The sequence below is a fragment of the Vanessa tameamea genome, chromosome Z (assembly GCF_037043105.1).
Source record: "Vanessa tameamea isolate UH-Manoa-2023 chromosome Z, ilVanTame1 primary haplotype, whole genome shotgun sequence".
In the NCBI taxonomy this organism is placed as follows: domain Eukaryota; kingdom Metazoa; phylum Arthropoda; class Insecta; order Lepidoptera; family Nymphalidae; genus Vanessa; species Vanessa tameamea.
Window position 1 is genome coordinate 12560440 of NC_087341.1, and position 24408 is coordinate 12584847.

Consider the following 24408-nt stretch of genomic DNA (forward strand, 5'->3'; position numbering starts at 1 on the left):
CGCGGGCGCGTTTGACTCATTACTCAACAACGATATCGTCTCGTTGTTGAGTAATGAGTAGAACTGATTGCTTGATGTAATGTGATCTGAATGTGATGTATTATTGATATTTTTGTTTCATTGAATTTATTTGATACAATTTATATTTCACTAAAATTACTTACATTTATCTCTGATAAAGCAAATTGGGAGCAAGTTGAGTTTTTATAAAGTTGGTTTAGGAAATATAAGTACTTAATGGCGCTGAAGCATATTGAATTTTTTTTTAATTTAATTTACTCTATTACAATGATAGGAGTTAGTTTAGAATAGCAAACCATAGTATAAGCCAATCAGTCTTGTTAATTTAGACTTGGCTCATTATAGAATTTACATTCTTTCATGGATTGACTAGTAAAAATAAAAAACTAAAGTCATACATTTATTTGTCTGTTTTTTTTTTCTTTTTAATTATCCAATATTTTCACTTGGATTGTTTATACTTTACTTTTGTAATAACTTGCTGGTAATTTAAATCTAATAAACATATATTGAAGTTTGTACATTATAGATTTAAAATTAATATTATCATCTTCAAGATATGAAAGTGCGAAACATAGTTTTTGGGTTGGAGGATTTATTATACGTTATATAATAAATATACATAAAAGATATCATATTTGCGACGATAATTTCGTATGTAATCTGTTTTATACGATACAATAATATTTTTATTATTTTACATTTGAGTTAATTTTAAGATATAATTTAAAATTATATGTAAGAGGGACAATATATTAATATTGAATTAAATAACACATACCTGAACGGTTTTCTGTTTCCGCCTGTTCCAATAATACAAATTGGGTTGGTGGAGAGTCGCGTGAATTAATGGCAAATTTCCTATAGCATTCCTTGCTAATGGCAGAGTATGCTAAAAAATGGGGAATTCGTTATCTTCTCGGAAAATAATGAAAACTCAAAGGCCTATTTTAACATATAAGATATAAATAATTATTGAAAGATTTATTTTAGGGACGGTCTGTTTTCTAACGAAGGAAAGATTATGACGACCGAATTCATTTGTTATTTAAGAACATTGTAGGCGGATCGGTAAGGAGTATCATTATTGTGAGTTTATGAAAAATGGAAAACAGGACAGAAAATTTTTGTTTAAGCCATCGAAAAGATACATTGTTTAATTTTTTTTATATCTAGTATTTGGATTCAGTAATATCGAAATAACAGTAGATTATTAAATTGGAAACAAGAAAACATTGGGATCATTCTTACTTTGTCATCTAATTTAGTCTTTCCGATGTCCACATTTCGAATATTCTCAGTGAGACTTCTACTCGTGGTCATTGAAACTCTACCATCATCCATTCTCGATTCATTTTTATCATCAATTACAACCTGAAAAAATTATATATTTAAAAAAATATCTATTGTCTCATGCGAACCAGAACTCCAGTAAGCAACATTTATAAAAGACGTAATTTTTCTATAGAAATTTGAATTGTCATACCCTTATCCGGGGTTCTTTAGGTGCACGTTTTTTATATACGCCGACCGGAGCACGTAAATCTCGCACTTCTCGGGAATTATCATCCCTTACGTAGAGGGATATATCGATAACTCCCGTTGTCACGAATACTTCCAAATAATCGGAAGGGTTTGCCCTGACAATTTTGACGCACATGTGAAAACACAATCTCAAACATATAATTTTTATTTTTGTATTAAATGTGTAGAAAATAGTAAGTGTGTAGAAGTAATGTATAGAATAATTGTATAATAATGCGATTAATAACGAAGGTCCGTTTTGTGCAGATCGATAAGAATTGAGTTAATGGGACCAAATATAAAACTATACACAAAACATCTTTTTAAGTTTTCGAGAGACTATCAGACACAGTCTAAAAAAAGTCAATTTCAATTATTCTATACACCATATAAAATATTTCATATATATTTTTTGGTTCAAGATAAATATTAATTATATTTATTTAATTTTAAATTTGTTACACCAAATTAAAATCGAAAATAACTCACGTAAAATCGAAGCAAGGTTTGGCGACTAATTTCTTGATAGGTATGAGCTTACGACCCTTTTTATAAGTAGAGTGGGAGGTGGTTGTTTCGACACCAGAGTCAATCAAATAAGGTCGATTTATTTCTGTATTTCTTTTAGGTGCTTCTGTAAGATAATGGGATTTATATATATATTTTAAGATATTGCTGACGGTGTTTAACAGTTAGTTCATAGGTTGCAGACGATAACCCAATACAAACGATCAGGCAAATATAAAAGATTTATATACATTTTAGTTTTTAGTAACAGCTCAAATGCGAGATAAGTAAGGGCCTCGAAAAGCCATTCACTTGCATTTAATCTCATTCGTATTGGGTTAGCCGTCCCATAGGGTGAAAGTTTAGTTTATTATTTTAGACAAATATTTATTTTATTATTCTTCTTACAAATTATGCAAACACTTACTTTGAATTTTTGGGGGCGTCTGTTCAATGACAGTCGCAGAAGATTCATCTGGTTGCAAATTACCATCATGTAAAACATATGGACATGTAACGTTTTCTTCATCGAGAACGAATGAACCCCTGCGTCTGAAATTATTATATAATATTATGTATGCTATTATTGAGAGGAACGATCCGAAAACAAAGTTCCCTATCATAAACGATAACATATAAAGTAAATACAAGTTCCCTAAACGAGAATCGTATCTTTCATGAAAATCAAAAACACATTCTTTTTTAGGAGTGTGTAAAGTATATTATTTATCATTTTAATTTTGTTTGTCAACGTCTTATAGGTTATAGGAAGTCATATTTATAGAATTTATAAGTAGTATGAAGAATCGAGAAGTTTTAATAAACTCGAATAAGTTTTTTACCTTTGTCTAAAAACCGGCTTCAGTTCCTCTGCAAAGATTCGCACCAGCTCAAGATTCTGCATCCCAATCTCTATCGAGCAGTCTGACAGCAGGTTAAGCTCCGCCGCGGGACCGCTAGCCAGTCCACCACAGCTAAATATCGCTGGCGCTAGTATGCAACCTATATCCACGCTGTAAAAATAATAATTTATTCTAAGCTTCTATCCATTACTTTATTTATATCTTTTTATTTCTTAAACAATAATATTGCAGGAGAAGATCGTTATGTATGTGATTCAACTCACGAGTGAAGAATTGGAGTGATAACTGGTGAAACAACTGGCTGACTCCATTTTAGAGCGGGATTTTCAAGACCGGTGCCTTTCAAGATTTGCGACTCTGTTACCTGTAAAGATTATTTATAATTACTCTGCATACATACATACATACTTTCATAGAAATAAATCGTTATTTTTCTTGGTATTAACTATTTTACATATTAGTATATTAAAGGCTTCAATTCGGGTGACAAGTAGGTATCTATCATTATTTGTTTATTTTTATTAGACAATAAATACTATGAAATGAAAATAATATCTGAATAACCAACATTTATTTAATAAATATTAACTGTATTTTGGGTTATTTTTCACAATGAAAAAAATAAGGTACATAAAAAACGTTTCAAATGCCGTTTATTGATTTCTTTTTAAATATCACGTTCCTTGATTTAAATTTTATTAGGATTCGTTAGGGATGCAATAAACGTGATACTTACCTCCTGATTAACGAGTTGACTGAACTTGGCCGAACTTATTGATACATGTCGTACCAACACTTCGTATTGACGACTGTCCAAACTTGGACATAGGGCCGTCCAGGTGCTGTCTGAACTTGTACTAACCGATTGCCTGGAGATATAATATTTCTATTAGCACAAAGTAATTCGTTTAATTAACAAATCAAGTAAGAGATTTGTGTAAATATTTTTGTGACTATCTCTTAATCATACGGATACCTGCAAATCGGATTTTCCGGGTGCGGGCTGATGGTGGTTTTGCCTAGCTGTAAAAATAAATCACATTAATATATTAAATCAATACGGTAAATATTGTTGTAAATAATTCAATATACATACTACAAGCCTTATCGTGTCGTCGTCATCACTTTCGACCTCCTCAGAAGTTGTTAACAGCAGCCTTAGACCACCAGCTGTGAAGTAAAAGAATGGCCACTGCCACGCCTCCCGTCTGTTTGAGAAGATTAATACAGAAGATACAGATTGAACTCAATTATATCTTATATTAAGTTCATTCGTTGGAATGAAGTTTTTTTTATGCGGCTTACTAAATCAAATCTAAAAAACGATGTTCGGTATTGTTATGGTTAAGTAAAGCAGTAATCTGTAATTTCATGAGATATTTCATTAAAATATACAAATGTGTAACATACTTCATTTGCCGAGTCTGCAGCGAGCAAGCTGTATGCGGTGTTAGTTCGGACACCCAGGTTATTATATTATCCAATATATCTGGCTGAAGCACGGCCTCTAGTGGTGCGAGTGTTCCGTACACTTCCCACATAGTGTTCACATTCTGCAGGTATATAAGGTACATTAATAATATACATCATTAGAAATGTGAACATTGGTACGATGTCAGCCTTTTAGCAAAGTGCCATCGAACCTGCTAATAACATATATATATATATAATTACAATAAATACTTACATTTAAGATGTTGTATTCTATTAGTTTGGGATGGAAGTCATCTCTCCAATGATCGGGCAAGTCTTCTATCCTGTTAACAGAATAAGATAGTAGTAATAATATTTGGTTCACAATTCGACAAAAACGTCTCATAACTTATTCGACATATCTCAACAATTATCATTTGACTGTGAAATCAATTCAATCAAAGTCATGAAATTAATCGTACGAACTTGGTGGTAAGGCTTGTGCAAGCCCTTTTGGGTAGGTACCACCCACTCATCAGATATTCTGCCGCCAAGCAACAATACTTGGTATTGTTGTTTTCCGGTTTGAAGGGTGACTGAGCCAGTATTACTACAGGAACAAACGACATAACATCTTGGTTCCCAGGGTTAGTGACGTTGGGAAAGTGGAGGAGAGTTAATATTTCTAACAGCGCCAATTTCTTTGGGCGGTGGTGATCACTTGACATAAGGTGGCCTATATGCCGGTACGCCTAGCTTTTAGATAAAAAAATAGCTTAGAATAAAAATACTGCAATATATCTTACAGGGCCTGAGTGACCGTGACTGTGAAGAATTGGTTACCAGCATTTGCATGAGTTGGTTCGCGAATTTCAAGTACACGGCCACCCAACACACCAGGCACCCAATCAGTGTTGCTCGTGCTGTAATTAATATCAGTAGATTTTTTTTCAATTAGTGAACAAATAAAAATTAATTAAATATAATACACATTATAATGTAACTGTTAAAAATATATTGAGTACAATACCGTCTATAGTGTCGCACTGAAGCCGATACTATTTTCATCTTGAGCTGGTTGTATTTTTCTTGAACATCAACAGTTACCATGGCGTCTTCTATATCAAATGCCAGCTTCACATGAGACGAGGAAATCAGGAGTGTTGCACGACTCACCACCCATTGAAACCAAAAGGATGTCGTCAAGGCGACATCTGGAAAGATTATGTTTGCTATATAAAACCTTAATACTGTGCTTATGCTAATAACAATGATATATGGAAAGCCAATTCCAATTGGAGGATGACTGCAGACAAATACTCCTGACATTAAATTTACATGATATCATTGGTTGAGAACCTGAAGAATAAATGTATGGTATTTACTGTAAATGTCGGCCAAGCCATTATTAGAACTTTAGAATTAATATTTATGTGTAAAAGTAATCAAATAGAAAAAAATTATTTAAAAAATATACGAGAATATTAATCAAGAACTGTTTGTGTATGACGTAGAAGAGCAATTAACAAACCGCAAAAAACATGTAAATCTAAAATTTGCTTATCTTTTGCAATATGCTTAATATTACATTTTATTTAAAAAAATGTAATTTGTAGAAAGCTTTAATTTTAGCGAAGGATCAAGTTTTTTGTTTTAGTAATGTATCTGTTTTTGTTTGTACATTTACAAAACGGGAAAAACATGTATATTTGTATTAATGTCACCTGGAGTACTAAGATCTTTTGCTTCGAATATACTAATCAGCTGTTCGGAAGGATTTTCGCTCGGAGTCTCTTCGGATACACTCGGTCTTGGTTCGACTTCGGATATTGATCTGCAAAGATAAATATTTTTGCTATGGTAAATGAGAGTACGTATTCTCTCATCCTCATAATCCGACGGAGCGGCATATTATTTTTTCCAACGTAATTATATTCTCCCGAAAAATAACTTTTTTTATCAAATGTATTATATTTATTGGTAACGATTAGAACATGTCGTTACTACCTTCTCGGTAAGCTGTTATCAAAAAAATAGTTTTTATATTTTTTGACCGATCATTTTCATAACCGATGTTGATAAAGACTAAACTATATATTCGAACACAATATAAAAACCTTAAAATTAACTATGGGCTTTTTTATCAGTTTTAAAGACAAAGACAAAGCACTAATTGTTTTCGTTTTAATTAAAACTTACTATTGAATACTTATATAAAATTTGAAACGTATTTAAGTTAGGCTTCTATTTTATTTATTTCTATAATTTATAAAATTAAGAATAATTTCAACCTATACCAAATTTAATAAAAAAAAAAACAAATAGTTAGTCCGCAAAATCAAATATACAATAATTATAATAGCAAAAAAAAATGTTTTTGAAAAAACTGACTACAAAATGTTCCCAGCCTGTAAACTAAATACATAAATAGAATGTATTCAGGTTTATTGTTAATTCGACGTTTTCCCGTTATAATATGATACAGAATAATTTGACTAGTCCGGTAGTCACAACTTAGACAAAGAATGCGACTTTGCGTACGCAATAGAGGAAGTCACTTAGAATTTCAATTAGACAGAATGACAAAATGTGTTAATTGTACCTTAGCTACTGAACAGCTACTGTTTCAAAATTTTTATTTGTATTTTTTTTATTTACATTGGGTATTGTTTTTAATTTATTTTGTGGGAATTTTAAAGTGAGAACTTATGTCCGAATTAATTCGTGTTCGAATACGATTTTGGACCATCTTTCTTTGCTTTTAAGGCATTTTTGTGGAAAATATCTAAAATATATATTGAATTTTAATATTGTTAAATAACCAGTGTTAAATCTTTTATAAATCTTAAAGTTTTTATAAATCAGAAGAAAAATGAGATTTAAATTGATACTCTATTATTAAATAAATTTTTGAAGTTGCATTTTTGGCTTATTATGAAAAAAAGCTAAAAACCGTGATAACTCAAAAAAGGTTCACTTTTTCGTAATGCAAAAGTTAACCTTTTTGTTGTGTTAAATAGGGGTTAAAATTATCGCAAGCAGTCAACTTTATAATCACCTAACGGGTATAAGTCGAATTACCAATAACCCTGTGTATAATTTTCATAATAGTATTGCTCATATCTTATAGTTTTTTACAGAAATATATTAGTAAAAAAGTCAGCTCAAGGTATCAATCTGTACACATCCCACTGCTGAGCTAAGGTCTCCGCAGAGGTGTGCTTTTAAGAAGTTTTGGTGCTTATTCCACCACGCTATTACAATGTCGCACGTGAGATTAAAAAATAGGATTTCTTTAACAATGTAATTATAAAAATGTAAAATAATATTGGTTTATGATAAGACTCATTATTCTAAAATACAATGTAGGAATGCTATTTACGCACCTATCTAAGAAGCTAAAATATTTCACTCAAGCTTACTTACCTTGTAAGTGATCTGTTTGTGCTCCCAAAGGAAGACACTCTTGGTTTAACTGTCACAGGTGGTCTACGAAGCAGTGACATTATATGGGCGAAGCAGTGCATTGCAATGGCCACGGTTTGAACCTAAAATGTTATAGTCATGTCTTACGGATTGCCTAATGATGAATACATATATAAGAACTTACTATTATATACAAAACAAGCATAAAGGTACATGCAGCTTCTGTGACAAGGAACTCGCTGGCATTATTTTACGGAATATAAAGTTGGCCTGAATAATGTATACGATGTATAATGTATATGATGTGCTTAATAAGATAATTTTATAGGAAAGTTTTGTAGGAATTGCAGAATTATTTTATAAACGTTGCTTAGACAGTTTTTAATTAAACACAGATATATCTCTTTCTAACATAATTGATTTGACATTCGAAAGAAGAAGATACAACATTGTTTAAATTATCGTTAATCAACCCTATAATTTTTGTCTAGAAAAAAATTATAGGTAAAGTCGTTTCCGTGTAAAACCGACAATGATGTTATGATCTAGCCAAAATTAAACACTTTTATAACTAGGGTGATGGTATAAAATAGGGGGATGATGTTATTAACGATATAAAACTCACCTGATCTTGTTCCAGTCTTACGATGATTGGAGGAGTGTCAGCGTGGAGGTGGACACCTAACGAGATGATTGGACCGGTTGTGACATTGGCGGGGTCTGGTGGTGAGTCCGGATTTGGCTCCGATGGTCCTGGCTGTTATAAAAAATAATAAACCTCATCAAAACTTCGTTATCAGTTCTAAATTAGCACGTTGCTTTCTTAAAATATAATAGAAAGATTTAGCTTACCTCGGGACTGAGTTTACCTCGCCTGCAAATTAAAAAAAAAGAAAAGTTTAAAATAAGTAAATAATCACCACTTTATGCATACATTTTAAACATTACTTACTTTGCCGGACCGCGAATAAACTCCTTCAAGGATGAAGGTTTGAAATCGGACCCCGTCATGAAGTATTTCGTCTTCTAAAACAATAATGATTGTATGTCTTATACGTTAAAGTTAATTTACTAGATAATATTTTATAGAGCATGTTATTATTTAATATGTTGTGAAACAAGAGTCAGAAAAATACAAAATAAAATAAGAAATGAAGTGTTTCTGCGCCGAATATAAATCAGATTTAAATATAACTTTGCGTTACGTTTTTACGTTTTAGAGAATAGTACACGAAAGATCGTGCATCCCGTCGCTCCAATCGGTAAAAATTCTGTCAAGCTTACGAAGATGCCAAAGATTTTACTAAGAAAAAAAATGACGGAATAAATAATAAATTTTAAATAAAAAAAAAATCGTTCCGTTCGCTTTTGTGTATCTTCAGATGTTAGGAATAAATCGTAGCTTTCCTTGGAGTTCAAGTTTGCTTCATACCAATTGAATGGAATTCGTAATAGTAGTTAGGCAGTGGAGTGGAGTTGCCATAAGAAAGTATGATTAAACGCGGCTTTTGTTACTATTCTCTATTCCGGGATTTAATCACTCTCAATTTAAATAAAGTATTATAGATCACTTATAATTCAGATAAGAAGTTAAATAGAGTCATCTTCTATCTACATTACGTAATGTTCACTCACATCTTCATCCCGGTTGTGGTCGTGGCGTTTCGGTTTTGGCTCACTTTTCTTACCGGTATTGATTATTAAGTTCTTAGTGACCACTGACACAGTGATACTCGTTGTATTGGATTCCAGCACGGTTTGCGGTACGAGCACCCGTGACGGTTTCAACTGAGACCTAAGTCCTGACATCGATTTTTCCCTTCCAGAACGTTCTGTTCCCGGCCTCACTTGTAAAGTGTAGCAGGACATGTCAGTGACAAGCGCCTTCCAGGGAAATGAGTCGTCTTGAGCTGTATTAGAAATGGAATTTTGTTTCAAAAAATATATGTATGTATTTAATTTTAGCTTAAGAAAGAACAGAGTAAAAATATACACAACGACAATGAAAAGTTGATATTCACTGTATAATAAAATATTGGATAAATAATATGGTGAACGTACCGTTAGTATCACGTCTCGGTCTCTGGAACGTAGGACGGTCGAAGTTGATATTTGCCCAGCAATTTTGCGATTGTGGATTTGATTCCAGAAGTAAACGGCCAACGCTGTAAGAATAATAATGAAGATATTGTTTTAGTAAATTTGATTCAAATATGAATATTACTGTACGAATTTCACTTAGTCAAATCAAATATAATAATATAACAAAAATTGGTGCCGTTGGAGTAAAAAAAATTGTATGAATATAATTATTTGCTAAAGAAAGATTTATTATACAATGCCATTCATAAGCCGATTAATATTCGTATTTATATTGTACGGTTAATCTTATATCAACAACTTTTGAATACATACCTGATAACAAATACCCGATGCGCAGTGGTGACGTGTCGCTCCATAGCATCTCTAAGCGTAACGCTGTCGAGTGAAGACACAGAGGTCGAAGATACGTATATCTGGATGAGGCTCACCTCGACGCCGATCAGAAGGCTTTTGAGTCGTTCGTGCAAATGTAACAAATTTACGCCTTTCCACCAAACTTCGGTCTCTTGGCTCTGGAATATGATACATTGATACATACAGATTTATTAAGTCTGTAATTTTTCAGTGATAAACAAACCTATTTACGCTATAATTAACTGCCTCGTTTCTGTGTTAGTTAGCTTGTACGGCTGCAGATTTAGATATTTGAATGGACAGGCCGGGCAGGTTTGAATTCCAAGTAGGATCAACAATTGGGAAAATTCTTAACTCCCATGCGTCGGAAATCACATAATCACCGTAAACAGTTATGTAAATTTATTATTTATATATATATTCTAGATTAAATTAATATATTCCAATACCTCTTGTGGAGAATGTATCGGTTCTTTCTTTTCACTTTTCTCACTGCTTGAATCCACGCTCTTCGTTCTCATATGAACTAGTTCTGCTCCGGACCCCGAATGACTCGCACCTCGACCGCTTGACTGCATAAAATTTCGTACCATTTTAAGACACATAAATGTTCAGACAGACGTCAGCTTCGCTTGTAATTCAAATATAGCTTTCAGTAAACGCGTTTCGATTTAATTTGACCCATGTTTGTTGATGAACAAAAACAAAAACTAAAAATGAATAGACTAATTTTATAAAACGGCTATTTTTTATAGAAGCGACTTTTGTTGCATCAATTGAATGACATTTACAAGGTTGTAAACATTTCAGGTTCAAATCGTTGACAATTTCGTAGAAATTTAACTAGAATAACGAATGTAGAGGGGATAGCCGTGTAAAATGATCTCAGTTATAGAATTACTAACCATAAAACGTAACTTTAAAAAAAACTTTTTATTTGGATCTGGATATACTATTAAGAAAATTCATACGCTTGCATCATGCACGAATTATTTTAATGTTATCTGATTGATGTGAATTAATATGTAAAATGTAATTCTAAAACTACTCACAGGCGGTGTGACTCGTCTCCGAGACAAGTATTGTGAAGAAGAGACATTTTTTAAACTTTGATTTTGGGGTATGGATTCTGTAAAGGTAAAATACATATGTATAACATAGAGGCACAGATTACATACAACATTGAAACATATCATATGTGCATGCTTTAATACTTAATATTGTTTTGTAAGGGTGTGAATATTTGGATTTCTGTAAGTCGGACTATCTTTATTGGGCATGCGAAAACTACTGATATAAGTTTAATTATTGTTTAAAATATGACTGAAACTAAACTATTAGTGTCTAGTTACTCCAATACATGTGGTACTCTAATGAGATCTAAACTCCCTTCATTTAATGGAAGTAGTAGCCGATAGAATCCATTGCAAATGCTTAATAAAATGTTAAGGATTTGGATCATAGTGCTTCACTTCACGTAATATACTTATTTACATACTAGCTGTGCCCGCGACTTCGTGTGAGTTGTTTGAATTTAAGTTATTTGGATATTGTAGCGTGATTTTATTTTTATTCTATATATAATTCTAAAATAAAAGTAGCATAAGTTACTCCTTATTACAACTGCTATCTGCCAGTGAAAGTCCCATCGAAATCGGTATAGCCTTTCCATAGATTATTGTAAGTAACCGCTGATTAAAACTAATATATCATATGATGTATTGTAAAGAACAAAGTTTTAATAATAAAATAAAACTTGTAGCATATCTCCGTCGGTCGGGTCTGTGTGTTAACAGTGAACCATCAATGTCGGTTTATTTTCCTAATTAACTCTTATTAAAACTTTAATAATAAACATTTACCATTCTGCGGTATCGGTAACATTTTGGAGCGGTAGCTCATCCAGGTGACTAGCATAGGATCGAAACTCAATGCGGTGGGCTTGACCGATATATTCAAATACTCCATTGCGTCTACGGCGCTGGGATCCATACAACATTGACAACTTGCTTTTAAGTATGGTCTGCAAAATATGACGTATAGACATATAATAGACTATAAAATATCATTCAAATATATACATTGGTAGATACGAATAGAATGTAGAAAAATAATATTTATCGTTTGGTTTTCAGTGTGCATTTTTTTTTCTTTAACAGGTCTTAATACCAGTATAGTCTCCAGTGCCTCTTTTAAAGCATTTTAAGGCAAGCGATTGAAATGTTTTCCGCCGTCGTGTCGGATTTGCCGACACATGACCCATCAAATTATGAGAGAGAGAGAGGGATAATACATTGTACTTGCTTTGCACCGACGGCAAGTTTCCAAAATCAGTCAGAAGGATATCGTCATACTATAATTGCCACATTAAAGACATATTGAAATTTAACTTACGTAGAAGTCGGATCTTCTGGTGCAGAAAGTAGCCACACTTGCTTTAATTCGCCACCAACTAGATAAAGTATGAAAAAGTAATAGATTAATATCTCGTTTACGTTTTACAATTATTTAAGCGTTTATATTCAATGTGTATTCCTAATTATAATATGATAAGCTTACCCGGAGATTGGAATGCGGTAGCTTTGATGGAGTTGAGCGTCATGGTGTGTGTATTGATATTGGTCGTAACGAATCTGCGCAACAGTAGCTCTTCTAATGAGATGTTAACGGCAACATAATCTACAAGAAATTTTAATATTATATTTAAATATTCAGGCCAATATATTGATACAAGTTATACATTCACGAATATTAGTAATAAAATAATTATTATAAAAAATCATGGTTTTTTATTGGTAAACTAAGTCCTTCAGAGGACAATAAATATTATCAAGAAACAAGTAGTTAGTATAAGGACTATTTAGTATATTTTTACGCGATCTTGTTTTTATTTATTTAAAGAATTTTTATTATTTATAATTTTAGTACACATTTAATATGACACTTTGTAATAAGATAACGTATATAAGTTTAATATATTTTTTTATAGAAAAAATACATATAAAGAAAGTGACTTATAAAGTTCTATTACTTCATTTCTATTAAATAATTTATTAAAATATTAAGTTACCATCGTCATGTAGCGCGTCGTTGACGACAGTGGTGTGACGTAAGTGATCTGTGTAGTTCCCCTTACAGAGCGACTGGGCCACCTGGTACGCTGCCTGTAAGCGAGCCGCCGACCCGCTCACGTTCGCCTCTCCTGATCGTCAACAAGAACAATTGATTAGGTCAGGAATGATTGTTTATAGATTTGATATAAGAATAAATATGACTATTTATACAGCATACTAATATTTTAAATATAATTTTATATTATTTTTAATGATGTTTTCACATAATACAGGATGGAACAAGTTACAACAATGTTTTTTTTAATGTGTCTAGCAATGCCCCATATTAATTAAGGTATTACTAATACTCCTATTTACCCCTCTTTTTAAGCTTAACACAAGTGGTGTTAGGAGTGTAATATCATATAATTCGTGGAGATTTTGAATAAAATCTAATGTAGTTATTATTAATTCGTAAAAAAATGGATAGCCATGAAATATCGAACGTCGATGAATTTGATTTCGGAACTTTGGACAAATATTGTATTTTGTTACAGAAGCCACATTAGCAGTGCCGTACGTGATGATTTTCGTAACAACTTTACTACGCTTATTTTGTAATGGGAAATTCATTAAAAAATACTATTTAAATTGATTAATGGAATGATTATGGAATTAAACTATATCTATTTATAAAAATAAATAGCTCTTGACGCAGAAAAACACAACTGAGTTGTACAGTCGGGGTAAGAAAAGGTTCGTCACCTTAAGATCTATTTTCGTGTGCTCAGTATGAGTGATAACCTGCTTTACCGATTGAGTATGACATGTTGCGTCGCGATGTACACTATTTTGAACCTAGTTATCATACTATTTTAGTTTAATTTTATGTGCAGTTTTCTGTTTAATGCTTTAGTTTTAAAATATACTAAGAGTTTACGACTTGATAAAGGAATGAATTTGAAAACTGACGAAGGTTTTCTTACTCTGACTGTACCTAACCGTTAAGTCGTCTGGTGGTTCACCGCGTCATATACAAGCTCGCACGCTTACTCTACGTTGCAGCTAAGACGCCGTGGCGTGAATAACAGGCCTAAGTATAACTTACTTATTCTTATGGTAATCCCAAAATGGACAATATCATTTTGCTCGAAGTATTTTCTATGGAGCAGCAAGTTTATCAAGAAGCGTACTCGTATCCTCGCGCACGGTCTCGGCGGCTCGTCGTTGAGGGTACAAACGCCAACTTGGATCGTTGAGTCTATTGACGTATATAAACGAGATGCTCGGAGCAATGACCCGCCATCTTCAAGCTGGCATGCTGCTGAACATACCCTGAAGAAATATATTTGTATAAGTTACGAGAAAGACAGAGAGTAATGTAATTCTACCCACGACGATCATACCTACTTAATATATTTCAAATTGTATATTCTAATAAAAATACTACATCAATAATTCTTGTTATATTGAAAAACTCGTATTGGTTAAAAAATATTTAATATTTTCATATTAGTTAAAATCATCTTTATTCAAAAATAATTAATAGATTATTTTACCTATGAGGATAGAGAGGTGAAGTGATCGTCATAGAAGTGGTTGGTATTTGCACATCAATTATGAGCGGCGGTCGTAATGGAACTTCGGATTGCGAGTGGTTCGTTGGTATGAAGCGCACGCGAAAACCTGTTATGTCTATTTTTGCGTGTCTCAGTGGTAAGTTATCTGTTAACGCGTCACATTCTTCAACAGTAAGTTTGCGCATAGCAATTTCTGAAAACATTCAAAAGAAAAAATGAAATTTGTAAGGTAGTAGTTAAGAGAGATATAATCAATGTTTGAAGTTCCAGTATGATAAAATGTCGTCTGTGTCGATAGGAAATTAAAAAATTGCTAATAAATATTTGGAAAGTTCTTCCGGTAGCATTACATCTTTAAGACAGGATTAAAGATTCCAAGAAGTATTGCCTAGAAGTAGGCATATCCTAGCACTGGACCGAGACTTATTATCAGTTGTAATTGCTATTCTAATTAAATAAAAAACTTTTTCTTTGTTAATTAATGAGTATCTTAATTTATAAAGATCTTTAGAGTATAACATAACATTTTTAAATATACATTACCTACTGGAGGCGGTAAAAGGACCCCGTCATAAAAACTTTTCACAAGTGCAACACGATGAAACAGTCCCGTTGACACATTGCATAACATTGGCCGAATTAACACTTTCATGGAGCACTCTTCCACCCAATCGCTAAAATGAGGATTTATTGTATGATTACAATTTTTTTATGATTACGCTAGACGAACGAGCAAATGAGTTGATGGTAAGTGATCACCACCGCCCATAGGCACTGTAGGAAATATTAACCTCTCCATATCATTCCTTACCATTCCTTCCTTACTCCCACCAACCCTGGGAACTAAAATGTTATGTCCCTTGTCTATAGTTACACTGGCTCACTCATCCTTCAAACAGGAACACAACAATACTGAGTACTTACTGTTAGGAATGTGTGTCACCATAAGGGTCTTATTAGAAGCTGAATGTCGATATAATGACGAAATCAAGAAGTTAACGAATGTTAGATTCAAAATATTGAAACAGACAAAAGTCAGAGAATTTTAACGAATATACATAATCTTTTATAAAAATTTTATTTGCGCTAAGCAATAGAACTTATTGCTTATATCTCAACCTTATAATGCTATTGCCAATTATTTTTTTTTATGTAACAATGTTTACGTTTTTGCAACAAGATGACAGAAAATGTTCATGATATGAGTGCCTAAGTAAAACAACAGACGGATGGAGTGCGCGTAATACTATAAATAATAACCTTCAAAAGCAAAATAAAATTCTTGGTATTGCGAAACGAAAATAATAAATATTGCAGCAACGTTGAAACATAGATTGATAAAAATTTATATCATTATCAATACGAATATTATAAACTCGTAACTCTGTCTGTATGTCTGTGACGCTTTAACAGTTAAACCAATGAACCGAATTGGATAAAATTTGGTATGAAGCAAGCTATGAATATTTTCATTTTGACTACGAAATATATATTAGTAATCTTTAACAAATACGAATTACAGGTAGTTAAAAAACATTTTTTTTTTACCTGTACTGAAAGTCACTCGGTGGATTGTGATATGGATTCTCATATTGGTTGGCTGGCGATCTCTCATGACTATACTCCAAATAAAGAACTGGAGCCATCCTTATCCAAAATTGATCCATTTCCTCCTCTTCTGCTTTTGGTGCATCGTGACGATTACCGGCTCCTAAGTTTTTGGCTTGTGGTTGTAACTAAAAACAAAAATATGAATTTAATACTATTAAACAAAAAAACTAATATTAATTTAAAAAATATATTTACTTTAATTTGCCTATTAAATATTTCAGCACGCGATAACTTATTCAAGTTCAAATCTTTAATACTAACTTTTTTCAATGAAAACAGTGTTTTATTTCAAGCCTAAGTACTAGACTTTAGGTTCCGAGGCTTTGTCGAAGCCTGGACTAAGAAAAACATTTATTGGATTTTTCTATATATAAATATACAGTTGAGAATTAGGAAGATGATGACGTTACATTCTTGAGCTTCAGAAAGGACGTAAAACCGGTCGTCCTGAGCCTGATATCTCTCCGTTCGAGTAAGAACGCCGTTCCATCGAACTATAGGCATATGTGAGTGGATCTGTGTTTGAGCACACTTCTGCACTACTTACGACATTTTAGAAATAAAAATAAGATTTTACCAAAATCAATTATATATTACTAACAGTATTTAAAACGGGACATTTACCATGTTTTTTTGTTCTCGTGAACAAGACATTCGTGGATAATGTCGAAATATCGAGCTCCACCAAATAAAAATAAAAAACATGGTAAATATCCCGTTTCAAATACTTATAGTAATAAAAATAACCATGTCAATTTAAAATCAATTATATAATTCATTTGTATGTAATAAAACTAACATAAGTTGAACAGTTTTTATACTACTTTAATTACTCACTCTCTCTCTCTCATTATCTATTGCTTACCTCTTCAGGGTATTCTTCCAACTTCTCCTCGACCGCCTCAGTGGCCTCAACGATTTGCTCGTTTAACTCTTCATCCACCCAACTCCAGGGCTGTTCGTCTGGTTGTTCTATTTTACTCAAGAAAATTCTTGCCTCGTCGTGTACCTTCGAACGACATACGTATATCAATGAATATAAACTTACAACTTTTCATTAAAAATAGGTAAATCCACAGACAAATCGAGATACTTGTACTCGGATTAATATATTTGAAGATTCATATGTTTAAGTAGCAAAAGTGCCCTCCTCCTGGGATTATATGTCTATGTAGGTACTACCACATGTCAATTATTTTACCACTGAGCGTCAATATTCTGTGTTTCTGAGTTTGTTACGATATGATAAAAAGTAAATGTAATGTCGTATGTTCGGCAGCAAGTAGAGGTTCCCATCTCTTACTGCAGTATCTATTGACGAAGGTACCAACATCTTATACACCCTTTACTTTATTTAGCCGTTTCTAAATAAAAATTTTCAAAACATTTCACTGACGCCAAAGTTATTTGGATAATGTCAAAGTAGAGCTCGAGTGCAACATTTCTGACATATGATAATTTCACCTTTGTCACTTCTATGGAGTACACACTCGTATATTTTACAATAAAAGTATGTCGGCACCTGAGGAAGGTAAATTACGGTAAACAATAGATTATATGCAATTAAATAACTTACACCGTTTATATCCGTGTGACCGCACACACACTTTCCGTGTCCGGCAAAGGTTATCGTGCGAGCTCCGCAGTTGAGGCGAAATAGAGTTGGCGAACACATAAAGCTCTTAATGACCACATCTGTTGCGTTTAGTTCTAGAATACTACGTGCGCGCTTACGAACAGTGCCGTGGCGTTCTGCTACCTGCAAAGAAAAAATTAAAATGTATATACAACTTAACACTGGGATCATTCCATCATCTCAAGATCAAGGATCGATTTTCAGGTCAACTTAGTTTGATCATATGTATTTTAAAAAAATTATCATAATTTCGTTTGCAGAATTCTGCAAAATTATTCGAAAATTTTCTTTATTGCATTAATTGTAATACACAGTATTGAATATTAATAATGATAAATAATTAAAGTATGCAATTGCGTAGAGAAAGTCAGTTGAGTTACAATTCTTATTTTAACGAATCACATAAACAGATACAGATGATCGATAGCGTACTTTTTTATTTATTTCATAATTCAGAACCTCGTATACAAAACTTGTTATATTAAAGTCAAAACAGGACTACACAGATAATTAAATTTATATTGTATTAAAACTAAAAGATAGTAATTAAATAATGAGAACTATACATACATTTTTATATGAAATATACATTTTACCACTTTATTTTTCGTTTCTATAAGCATTTTCATTTGTGTGGCTTAATATTCATAAGAATTATTAATAATTAGATATTCATCTCATATTAATAATACATAAAAATACAAACCTTAAACAGCACGGTAATGATACCAAAGTGCGCAGTGAATGAGACCGGTACGGGACCTGCAGGTGCTGGTGTCTCTCCGATGCCTTCATTATTCCAGATAGGCATCCATGACCAAGCCCAGGCCGACCAGCTGTTAGTATGAGTCGGTTCGGCTGTGTTGGATGATGTCGCATCTAGAAAGAATAAATCAGCGATATTGTGCAGTGACGTCAGAATCGTTACTATAAACATCTATTAAAAATTTAGAGTACGGTAATTGACGGTATAATTTGTTAGTAACTTAAGTATATTTCGTTACTACCAAAACTTGCCAGGGTAAGTTGACAACCATTTACTTTGACGACCTCCGTGGTCGAGCAGTGTGTACACCGGTTTTCATGGGTACGTCACTCCGAGGTCCCGGGTTCGATTCCCGGCCGAGTCGATGTAGAAAAAGTTCATTCGTTTTCTATGTTGTCTTGGCTGTTTGTGGTACCGTCGTTACTTCTGATTTTCCATAACACAAGTGCTTTAGCTACTTACATTGGGATCAGAGTAATGTATGTGATGTCCAATATTTATTTATTTATTATTTATATTCAGTGGTAATTCAAATCAAGTCAGCTAATTAAAATAGAGATAGAGCTCATATTTCAATCCTGTATAATTTCATAATGAATGCATTTTTATATCGTTTGTTTTATGCTTAGCTAACAAAAATAATGTTTTTTTTTCGACAATACAATAATCGTATGCATTGCCTTGTAACTGCGACTTCGAGCGCGTTTGAATTTAACAAAAAAGCGTGACTTTATTATTATTTTATATATAATTAAAATATAAAAGAAGCCTAAGTTACTCCTTTTTACATCAGCTATCTGCCCTTGAAAACCATGTCATAATCGGTCCAAAAGATTAGCCGGAACAAACAGACAAACAGACAAACAGACGGACAGGCAAAAATGTTATTTTGGTATATGTACCGTGTATACATACATATTTGCATTTAGTAAAAAGCGGTTATTTTAATATTACAAACAGACACACCAATTCTCTTATATGTGTAGATAGTATACAGATATATATGACCATTAGTCTTATCTACAGGTGTAAAGTCGGGGCAATAGCAATAGCAAGTAAAATACGTTGGATTCAAATAGGGAATGCTTATGAGTAATTTAGTAATCGCTTACGTATAGGGGCGGGTTGTATACTCAATTGCTTAGGAATAGGTGAAGGCAAGTGCACTTCAAAGGGTGCTCTTTCCCTCAGCAATCGCAATAGAAGCACAAGTTGGTCTCCATTAAGTCCCCACGCCAGGCGTTTACATAGCAATTCGACGCACAAACTGCGAGCTCTACGAGTATTAGCTGATACAAGTCTTGTTAGTACCCTAAAACAAAGTAAATTTGAGGATATGTGAGAAATATATTTTTTTTTAAATAAATAAAAATATATATCTCCTTGATTCCTATATAGAAAAAAGAATGAGCAATAGTGACACTAACGAAAAGGTTTTTTTTTTTTTTTAATATTTACAATATCGTATTTAGATATACTTTGAACTACAGGGACAAGGTACATAACATGGTGCGTTGTAAGGAATCGTAATTTTTTTTTTAAGCGCCATTGTCTATGTGTAGCGCCGAGAACATAATATTAAAAAAAAAATGTCATAATTGATTTATAATTAATCAAAACTTTATGTTAAATTAAAATGTAAATTTATATGTATATATCAATAAAAAATATCCATTCATAATAATAATTAAATAATACATATATAAACACTTATTAAACTGATTCACTATTTACGCTTAGGAATTATATCACTTAAAATTCAAAGCATGTTTTATCATGACAACAAACTTTTTAATGTTTAGGGTAAGAAGATTCCGACAAATGCATTATCTGGGGAAATTACTAAGATAACTTTTCTATGTATTACAACAATACTTCTAGATATACATCACTGTCATATGGAACTATACATAATAATTACCTTATATCCATTTGACAACGATACAAGAGGGGTTCATAAAAGAATCTGATCTTGCCATCAGAATCTGCCCTATCAAGACATAGAGTCAAATCATCAAGGCGGACTATCCTCCTAATGGCGGGTTGATTTTGATCTATATCTGTAAAATTTATAATTATTATAATAATTCGTATTAAACAAAACAATAATAAAATAGATACATTTAATAAATAATTTAAGTAATGCAAATTGTCATAAAATATTTAAAGAGAACAACTAAATTCGTCAAAACTTTGCTATTGAAATCAATTGGAAATGAAAACGAATATTATATTTGGTTTGATAATGTACCTGCAAATGCCGGCTCCCAATTAACCCCCACGCTGTCAATTGAGAGCCTCTTCACATTCAAGGAGAGCACAATGTCATCATGGACATATTTAACGATCAATGAGTTCACCCGCACAGCAATATTGCTTACAATGCGGCGTACCAGTGCCTGCATGTATCCTGGCGGCGTATCTACCACTTGAGACCTCGTAAATAAAAAAAATACAGTTAAAAAATCTTGATTGGTGATTCACTTATTTTTAATGAATTATAGAAAATATAATAAGTAGTATTAGTATTCATTATTAAGATCTCACGCACTTCACATTACATTTACATTAGCAGCCTGTAAATTTCCCACTGCTGGGCTAAGGCCTCCTCTCCTTTTGAGGAGAAGATTTGGAGCATATTCCGCCACGCAGCTCCAATGCGGGTTGGTAGAATACACATGTGGTAGACTATCGTTGAAATTAGACACATGCAGGTTTCCTCACAATATTTTCCTTCGCCGCCGAGCACGAGATGAATTATAAACACAAACTAAGCACATGAAAATTCAGTGGTGTCTGCCTGGGTTTGAATCCGAAATCATCGGTTAAGATGCACGCGTTCTAACCACTGTGCCATCTCGGCTCTTCACACTTCACACTTACGCAAACACAAATATGAATAGGTTTTGAAAAGTTTAATTAAATCATATATGTTATACAAATAAATACAATATATAAACCTTATAGTTATTTATATACTTAAAAAGAATATGATGTACTGAAAATATATTTAGTTAAAATAAATGTACAGTTGCATTGGCAACACAACTAATGTTGTTTAGAGTAATGAATCAAATGTATACATTTATATTTAGCATATATACCTGTGAGCTTGCCATGGTGTTGATTCAGCAGCTGGAGGATTTAGACTTAAGATACATTCTGGAAAAATATATAAAATGAACAAAAAAAATGTGTGGTATAAATTAGCATACACTTTAAAAACACCCAAGGAACATTTATTGTCTGACTCTACTTCAGAAAATTTGAAAAAACATTGTTTATTAAATGTATTTCTTTAAAAACTATGTAAGCCTATGACAATTAGTAGAACAATTACCAAGGTAATCTAATAAGTACAGGTACAAGGGACATTACATCTTAGTTCCTGGATGGTTGATATTTTATTATTGTTTATGAGCAGTGGTGACCACTTATAATCAGATGGACCATTTGCCAGTTCAGTCTACATAACCCAAAAAAAAAGCAATTTAAGTATAATTAATAATTTACATAACAATTAATTGAGTTTCTGATTAATTAAATAAAGAATGTTTTCTATATAACAAAACAAACTTAATTTTCATCTAATCTCAAATTCGTTGATAGATGAGGCTTTGTACACCGAGGTGCATAACACCCACTCAGTTTTCCTCTACAAAAATCAATACTTTGTTTAGCTTTGTTCCAGTTTATAAGTTGAGTCAACCACCTGCACCACCCACCTACCCAGTGTCATTACAGCAACAAGAGATATAAAATCATATTACTCTATTTTTAGCAGAACTTGAGCTGATACTCAGCAAAACTACAAAATGTAAATACAATATAAAAAATATATAAAAACTGACCTATTGTGTCAATAGTCACAACTATAGGTTCTGACATAATTTTTGTCCATGGTACTTGTATGAGGAGCTGATGTATACGTCCAGACAATAATGTGAATGGTAGAGCTACTTCTTTCTGCAATACATCTGCTTTAAGCACAAGATTGTGCAGTGTAACCCCACCAGCCCATAGAGATACCTATAATAAATTTAATATAATAATTTAGAATTACTGTACTGTGTACCTCCAATAAATTGTATTTTCTTTTGTTAAAAACTTACTTGGGCATTGGCAGGTTTGAAGTCACGAACATACTTGTCAACATAACTCAAAAGTATAGGTGTGACATAGGATTCAATATTAAACATTTTTATTTTTTAATAACACAGTTTTACTAACACTGGTTTTCACATTTCACTGATATGAATATCACTGATATGGTTAAATAATTTTGTATTTAATCAGTTTCATTGTCAGTAATTTTTATAATTATTTAGTATTATTGAGAAAATAAAACATACATTTGCTTAGATTTTATATACAAACATTAAAACAAAGTGGTTATATACTGTTTGTAATGTGTAGTACTAAATGTTTTCAATCATTGAAAATAGAATATTTTTGACAAAATAAAACCGAATTTAATAGCATATAGCAATCTTATAGCAGTAATTGTGCTTGATTTGCTGGCATTTATTGACGAGTTCCATTGTGACTCCGAAACTCAATACAAACATTGATATTAAAGAACTCTTCCTACTTTGAACTCGGTTAAAAAAGATTAATCACCAAAAGTGATCATTGCCTTGTTCATGGCACTCTAAATATCGATTTCAAAGTTGAAACATCGCGATTAATAGTCTATATGCCAACCTGCAATGCTTGAAGAGGAGTACGGTTTCGAAAAGGAATGGAGAAAGCGCACAAAACAGGGCGTACTCGAAAAACTACAGAAAAGTCCCTCCTGAAAGCTGTAGATCCATAGACTTCTACAGATTCTGCAGAAGACTGAAAAAGCTCAGGTCTTTCAGTCACGACAGAAGAAAATGTCTAAATTTTTAAAAACTTTGTACTGACGGCCGAGAATTTTACGAGAAAATTTAAATAAAAATAAAAATAAATTATGCACGCTGGGTTTCCAGAATATTGACACCGTTCAACTTGCGATTCGCAAGCTGCTTGGATGTTTTGGTGATAGCCGGCGGTAATTTTGACCGAATTGTTACCATAGATTAAAATTGGATTCAACAGTATGATTTGGAGTTCAAACAAGAGTCTATGCAATGGACAAAAAAAGTGAAAGCTGAACAAATTCAAGGAAAAAGAGTCTAGCTAATAGTGACTATTTTATGGATTGGTCAAAGCTCGTGAGGCTATGTCTGGGAGGAAGATATGGGGCAGGCCTTGAAACTCACTAGCGGTACGGACTAGACATAGCACCTAATGGCTTTTCCAAATTGTAAAAGGAGTTACAGGACCGGATAATGCCGATGATGATGAAATGTAGCTGGAAAGTCATTATATGCCAGATGTGACAAGTGTATTTCAATTGAGAGAAATAAAAAAGAATTTTTAAAGGTTTTTCCAGGAATTTATCATGCAAATATTTTTTTTATCATGTATCAATTTACTGTATCGATTTGAATGTTTATTTAAATTATATTTACATTTTGGAGCAAACAAATTATGTGTGGATTCAATCTCCAGTTTAAAAGGCAGT

General features: G+C 32.6%; 1 protein-coding gene across 1 annotated transcript in view; it reads right to left on the reverse strand.

Annotated features, from left to right (window-relative positions):
• LOC113401435 (intermembrane lipid transfer protein VPS13B) overlaps window positions 1-23126 on the reverse strand; it is a 47060-nt gene extending 23934 nt beyond the window's left edge. The window contains exons 1-41 of the mRNA XM_064220301.1: window positions 22970-23126; window positions 22709-22886; window positions 21962-22019; window positions 21109-21293; window positions 20779-20917; window positions 19970-20169; window positions 18798-18970; window positions 18032-18214; window positions 17321-17464; window positions 16393-16580; window positions 15388-15518; window positions 14824-15037; window positions 14373-14599; window positions 13282-13413; window positions 12771-12890; window positions 12606-12663; window positions 12074-12234; window positions 11264-11340; window positions 10661-10783; window positions 10170-10369; window positions 9816-9919; window positions 9390-9664; window positions 8707-8780; window positions 8607-8628; window positions 8380-8511; window positions 7755-7876; window positions 6053-6162; window positions 5359-5542; window positions 5135-5251; window positions 4603-4672; window positions 4326-4468; window positions 4012-4123; window positions 3892-3938; window positions 3652-3784; window positions 3179-3279; window positions 2895-3065; window positions 2474-2604; window positions 2035-2176; window positions 1508-1661; window positions 1273-1395; window positions 803-913 (exon numbers count right to left, since the gene is read on the reverse strand). Coding sequence (XP_064076371.1) covers window positions 803-913; window positions 1273-1395; window positions 1508-1661; window positions 2035-2176; window positions 2474-2604; window positions 2895-3065; window positions 3179-3279; window positions 3652-3784; window positions 3892-3938; window positions 4012-4123; window positions 4326-4468; window positions 4603-4672; window positions 5135-5251; window positions 5359-5542; window positions 6053-6162; window positions 7755-7876; window positions 8380-8511; window positions 8607-8628; window positions 8707-8780; window positions 9390-9664; window positions 9816-9919; window positions 10170-10369; window positions 10661-10783; window positions 11264-11340; window positions 12074-12234; window positions 12606-12663; window positions 12771-12890; window positions 13282-13413; window positions 14373-14599; window positions 14824-15037; window positions 15388-15518; window positions 16393-16580; window positions 17321-17464; window positions 18032-18214; window positions 18798-18970; window positions 19970-20169; window positions 20779-20917; window positions 21109-21293; window positions 21962-22019; window positions 22709-22886; window positions 22970-23056 — 5556 coding nt within the window. The 5' untranslated portion in view covers window positions 23057-23126. The remainder of the gene's footprint in view (window positions 1-802; window positions 914-1272; window positions 1396-1507; window positions 1662-2034; window positions 2177-2473; window positions 2605-2894; window positions 3066-3178; window positions 3280-3651; window positions 3785-3891; window positions 3939-4011; window positions 4124-4325; window positions 4469-4602; window positions 4673-5134; window positions 5252-5358; window positions 5543-6052; window positions 6163-7754; window positions 7877-8379; window positions 8512-8606; window positions 8629-8706; window positions 8781-9389; window positions 9665-9815; window positions 9920-10169; window positions 10370-10660; window positions 10784-11263; window positions 11341-12073; window positions 12235-12605; window positions 12664-12770; window positions 12891-13281; window positions 13414-14372; window positions 14600-14823; window positions 15038-15387; window positions 15519-16392; window positions 16581-17320; window positions 17465-18031; window positions 18215-18797; window positions 18971-19969; window positions 20170-20778; window positions 20918-21108; window positions 21294-21961; window positions 22020-22708; window positions 22887-22969) is intronic.
• Window positions 23127-24408: the final 1282 nt, after the last annotated feature.